The sequence below is a fragment of the Abramis brama genome (assembly GCF_963993115.1).
Source record: "Abramis brama genome assembly, chromosome: 2".
In the NCBI taxonomy this organism is placed as follows: domain Eukaryota; kingdom Metazoa; phylum Chordata; class Actinopteri; order Cypriniformes; family Leuciscidae; genus Abramis; species Abramis brama.
Genome location: NC_139964.1, coordinates 26,397,351 through 26,403,555, shown reverse-complemented (window position 1 = coordinate 26,403,555; position 6,205 = coordinate 26,397,351). Strand labels below are relative to the sequence as shown.

The 6,205-nt window shown below is 37.2% G+C and overlaps 1 protein-coding gene across 2 annotated transcripts; it reads right to left on the bottom strand.

The window, feature by feature from the left end:
- Positions 1-263: 263 nt before the first annotated feature.
- On the bottom strand, positions 264-5,607 carry LOC311078508 (rho-related GTP-binding protein RhoU). 2 transcript variants are annotated; one of them, XM_084107328.1, is made up of 4 exons: positions 4,505-5,607; positions 4,213-4,271; positions 2,215-2,244; positions 264-1,849 (listed from the first exon to the last, which is right to left on the bottom strand). In XM_084107328.1, the coding sequence occupies exons 1-4, from the start codon at positions 4,734-4,736 to the stop codon at positions 1,382-1,384; spliced, it is 789 nt and encodes a 262-aa protein (XP_083963454.1). In that variant the 5' UTR covers positions 4,737-5,607; the 3' UTR covers positions 264-1,381. The 2 variants fall into 2 exon arrangements, with proteins under 2 accessions (XP_083963454.1, XP_083963455.1); XM_084107329.1 differs by lacking the exon at positions 2,215-2,244.
- Positions 5,608-6,205: the final 598 nt, after the last annotated feature.

Genomic DNA, 6,205 nt, shown 5'->3' with positions numbered 1-6,205 from the left:
AGTAAGTGTCATTGTGCAGGTAATTGTTATTCTGCGACGGCGGCAATTACGTCCGCCGTGAGAGTCCCAGATTGCCGAGGGAAAAGCGTAGCACAATGATGCAAAAGAATCAGATCTGATTAAAAGCTTTAGTGCTATACAGTGCTTTGACAGGGCCGTCTGAACGGGCGAAGGTCATTTTCGTTGACGCAAATCTACTTCTAGTCTAATTTAAATGTACGAGCCGAAAACATAAACTCTTTCAACACACATGCATTTCTAAATCTTTTAAAACACTGTTTAATTTTACACTTATCTTGCGTACAAAAGGAAGTAAACAGTAGAAATGAAGTTGTAAACAAAACATCAGACTGTACAGGAGTACAGCAGGTGTAACGCAGACATCAAATCCCTCTCCTTCAGTCCTGATCTTCAGATAATCCACTGCTGCGAATGAAGGGTACTGGGCCAAAACACACAAACACTCACACACAACACAACACATTACAGGTGACGCTACATACATATATATCTGGTGACACTTTACAATAAGGGTTTGTTTGTTAACATTAGTTAGTTAACAAGGCTAACAACACTTTTATTTATTAATCTTGATCTCAACATTTACAAATACATTTTTAAGATCTAAAGATGCGTTAAATTAAATGAGCTTATGTACTGTGAAATAACATGAACATTTTTATGAACTTACATGAACGCAACTTTGTAAATGCTGTAAAAAAATGTATATTGCTCATTGTTAGTTCATGTTAGTTAAAGCATTAACTGATGTTAACTAATGATGAAGCTTTATTGTAAAGTGTTGCTATATATATATATATATCCTTTCATTTTTACTATTCTCTAATAATAATATATAATTTCACATGTCTACAAATGGTTTCCAGTCCTTTTCTCTTCTCTTACTTCAACCATAAGGGCTTTTACAAAAAGTACACAATAAAAATTATTAATTTTCTGTAAATAAATACAATAATGTATACAATAATTCATTCATTTTAATTTACATCAACAGAAATGATCATTGTGTATGAATGATCATAAATGTCCTCAAGTCAACATGAAATCAAAACTGACTATTTACTTTCTTAATGCACATTTAGTTTGTGCATGATTCACTCCACGTTATTACAAAAAAAAAATGCTTGTCATTGTAATGTTTATAAAAATATATATATAATTTGGTTGGCCTCCAAAATGATGTTCCGTTCCATTTCAGTCACTTTTCACAATAAATTCATATTGTTTCTCGTCGAATATCCTGTTTAATTTAGAGAAGCATCACGGTAAAATGTGTTTGTGAGTCGCGTTTCATCTTGACTTGACTTTAAGGATGTACTTTTTAAGCTGACTTCAGTCAAACCCACCGCTGGATTCCCCATCACCGAAGCTCGAAGCTCTGGACGCAGCTCAGCTTCCTCCACCATGTTTCTGAGAGCTGTTTGATTTTATCAGGAGTTTTTTCTCTCAGCGTAAGCATCCTCGGCTCCTCCGCGCGCCGCATGCTGGCCAAGATGGCGCCGTCGAACACTTCCTTGAGGTTCTTCTGCGTCAGTGCAGAGCACTCGGCAAACGTCCCGGCACCGATGCTCCGGGCGCACAGGCGGGCCTCGTCTATGCTCACCGGTTTCTCCTGGACGCCTGCGAGTCGGATCAGCACCTGGACGTCCTCCTGCAGGTCGCACTGGGTGCCCACAAGGATGATGGGAACGCCGGGACAGAGGCGATGAACCTCGGGGGCCCAGCGGTCCGTCACGCTCCTGAAGGAGGACGGGATAACCACGCTGTAGCAGAGCAGGAACACGTCAGCATCACGGTAACAGAGAGGACGAAGCCGATCAAACTCGTCCTGGTAAACATGAGAAAAAGAGTGTGAGCTTAAGCCTCGGGTTCGAGCTTCTCCAAGGACAGCGAGCCAAGTTAGTTTACTATTAACCTTCAAGGCTGAACGGGCAGGCGAACTACTGAACCACCTAAGTTGCAAGTGCTTTCCTATTTATAACACAAGATATGCCAGTAAATATGCCAAACGGTGAATCATAGCGGTGACATTTCATCAGCCAGATGTGGAAGCTCTAGGACTGTGTGCTGAACACATCACAGAGTCGATCTATGCGACAGTCGTACAAACATCTACAGGACTCAATCCTAAGAGAATCCAAGGATCTAAGTCTAACACTAGGTGGCGCTCATTGGTCACATCCTGTTGCTTACATTTAGATGCTGATCCGCTGCCCCCCATTTCTGTCATTCAAAGCACAGAGAGAGAGAAAGACAAACCATCCATCAAGACAAACCGCTGATAGATAGATAGATAGATAGATAGATAGATAGATAGATAGATAGATAGATAGAATCATAAAACAATGGATAGATAGATAGATAGATAGATAGATAGAATCATAAAACAATGGATAGATAGATAGATAGATAGATAGATAGATAGATAGATAGATAGATAGATAGATAGATAGATAGATAGAATCATAAAACAATGGATAGATAGATAGATAGATAGATAGAATCATAAAACAATGGATAGATAGATAGATAGATAGATAGATAGATAGATAGATAGATAGATAGATAGATAGATAGAATCATAAAACAATGGATAGATAGATAGATAGATAGATAGATAGATATAATCATAAAACAATGGATAGATAGATAGATAGATAGATAGATAGAATCATAAAACAATGGATAGATAGATAGATAGATAGATAGATAGATAGATAGATAGATAGATAGATAGATAGATAGATAGATAGATAGATAGATAGATAGATAGAATCATAAAACAATGGATAGATAGATAGATAGATATAATCATAAAACAATGGATAGATAGATAGATAGATAGATAGATAGATAGATAGATAGATAGATAGATAGATAGATAGATAGATAGAATCATAAAACAATGGATAGATAGATAGATAGATAGATAGATAGATAGATAGATAGATAGATAGATAGATAGATAGATAGATAGATATAATCATAAAACAATGCATAGATAGATAGATAGATAGATAGATAGATAGATAGATAGATAGATAGATAGATAGAATCATAAAACAATGGATAGATAGATAGATAGATAGATAGATAGATAGATAGATAGATAGATAGATAGATATAATCATAAAACAATGCATAGATAGATAGATAGATAGATAGATAGATAGATAGATAGTTAGATAGATAGATAGAATCATAAAACAATGGATAGATAGATAGATAGATAGATAGATAGATAGATAGATAGATAGATAGATAGATAGAATCATAAAACAATGGATAGATAGATAGATAGATAGATAGATAGATAGATAGATAGATAGATAGATAGAGATAGAATCATAAAACAATGGATAGATAGATAGATAGATAGATAGATAGATAGAATCATAAAACAATGGATAGATAGATAGATAGATAGATAGATAGATAGATAGATAGATAGATAGATAGATAGATAGAATCATAAAACAATGGATAGATAGATAGTTAGATAGATAGATAGAATCATAAAACAATGGATAGATAGATAGATAGATAGATAGATAGAATCATAAAACAATGGATAGATAGATAGATAGATAGATAGATAGATAGATAGATAGATAGACAAATAGATAGATAGATAGATAGATAGATAGATAGAATCATAAAACAATGGATATATAGATAGATAGATAGATAGATAGATAGATAGATAGATAGATAGATAGATAGATAGATAGATAGATATAATCATAAAACAATGCATAGATAGATAGATAGATAGATAGATAGATAGATAGATAGATAGATAGAATCATAAAACAATGGATAGATAGATAGATAGATAGATAGATAGATAGATAGATAGATAGATAGAATCATAAAACAATGGATAGATAGATAGATAGATAGATAGATAGATAGATAGATAGATAGAATCATAAAACAATGGATAGATAGATAGATAGATAGATAGATAGATAGATAGATAGATAGATAGATAGAATCATAAAACAATGGATAGATAGATAGTTAGATAGATAGATAGAATCATAAAACAATGGATAGATAGATAGATAGATAGATAGATAGATAGATAGATAGATAGATAGAATCATAAAACAATGGATAGATAGATAGATAGATAGATAGATAGATAGATAGATAGATAGATAGATAGATAGATAGATAGATAGTCACCTGTCCTGCCATGTCACACAGTTGGAGTTGCACTTGTATCCCATCCACCACAACCCTTGCTAAGACAGTGAAACACTCATATGTTAATCAATTTGTATATAATAAATAATAAAGCTGAGCTAAAAGTATTAATGAGCTATTGCCAGGAAATATCAAGTATTCGATGTCAAAAAGTGCATGATAGGTCTTATTCTAGCCTATATGTTTACTTATAACTGTAATATGAAACAATGTAAAAGTGATCAGGCGCGTGCACATGTCTAGTCAGTCAGGATGTGTGAAGGAGTTTTACCTGTGAAGTTGTCGAAGGCGGTGGGGATGTGTTCAGACGGATATCCGTTAGTGGTGTAGCTGACGATCAGACTGGTTTTGCCCACCGCTCCATCCCCGACCAGCACACACTTGACCCTGCGCTCAGGTGCGTTGGCGGACGCCGGAGCGTCGCGCTGGAGCGTCGCTCGCGGTGGAACCGGAGGCGGGAGACCGTCTTCATTTACCGGCGCAGACTCATCCTGCGACGGCATCGCGTTTAACAAATGCAACTTTAGTGGCGCAAAACAAGCCTGTGGCCGCTGTCAAGACACGGTTTGTGTACAAAACCTGCTTTATTTACCATTCCTTCATCGCTAAATGATGGAGCGCAATCGCTCGCGCACCTGCTGTGTTCTTTCTCTCGCGCTCTCAAGTCAAGTTCGAGCGCGCGCACCCGCGCCAGGTTGATTGACAGACGAGCATCTGCTGCAGTAAGAGGATTAATACACGACACATGCGCTCAGTGTTGCGTTTCACTGACGCTCACAGAACAGAGAAGTTCGAGGAAACAACAGAAAGGTATTTCTCCCTCTAAAATCAACACTTGTTTTGCGTTATAAACGTAATACACTAAAAGCACACCAAAAAGTATATATAGATATAGATAGATAGATAGATAGATAGATAGATAGATAGATAGATAGCATAAAAAAGCGCAAATATCTCCTGAATAAAATATGAGGTCAAGTGATAAACAATGTGAAAGGTCAAGGATGCGGTGACGTGTGACAGGTCGTTGCTATGGGCAACCAAGACTTGCTCTAAACTGTATTGTATAAATAAGTAAAAGACATGTGCGCGTTGATTCCCTCAAAAAGTGTCAACATTGTTAGTGGCGCTATCAAAACCAGTGGCATGAGATAAGTTTCTCATTGCAAAACTGTATCTTCACTCAAAGCAAACACTGATACTATTTTAGCCTACTTATTAAACCTGTTTTGACTTCATATCTGCATCACAACACGTTCAGTGATTATGATGAGAAATAGCAAGCTCATCCCTGTCTCTCCTCCATCTATCTTCCGGCTCCTCCTCACCTCTCTCTCTCTCTGTTCGCAGTGAATCTGCTGCCATCTGTCCGCCGTTTGCTCATGCACCACCAGAAGGCCTCAACATGTGCTGGTGTAAATGGAGAGCTCAACTTTCCCAGGACAGAGCTGACCCTGGCAGCCGCCCTCAAACACACACACACACACACGCGCGCGTATATAACACCATCAAAGGCACCTCACGCCCCTGATCCCCACACACATACACACACACACACACACACACACACACTGGCTGAAAACACATTTGTTGACTACAAGTCCATCAAACAGCCGTCAGATCATGGCCAGATAAGAGCTGATATCACACACACACACTCACATACTCAAACACACACACTCTCTCTCTCACACACAAACACACACTCACATACTCAAACACACACACACTCTCTCTCTCTCTCTCTCTCACACACACACACACACACACACACACACACACACTACTGCAGGTCCTGAGGGAAAGCACTGTGTGTGTAGATACACATCTGCGTCAACACACACATTCAGACAGTGAATGTCATGAAAATATGCCTACATCATATTTCAACCTAAAATTACAAGAAAATCGGACTACGTATTTATATTATATATTTTACATACTATTTTGCATAAAGAAGGAATCCTGTTTA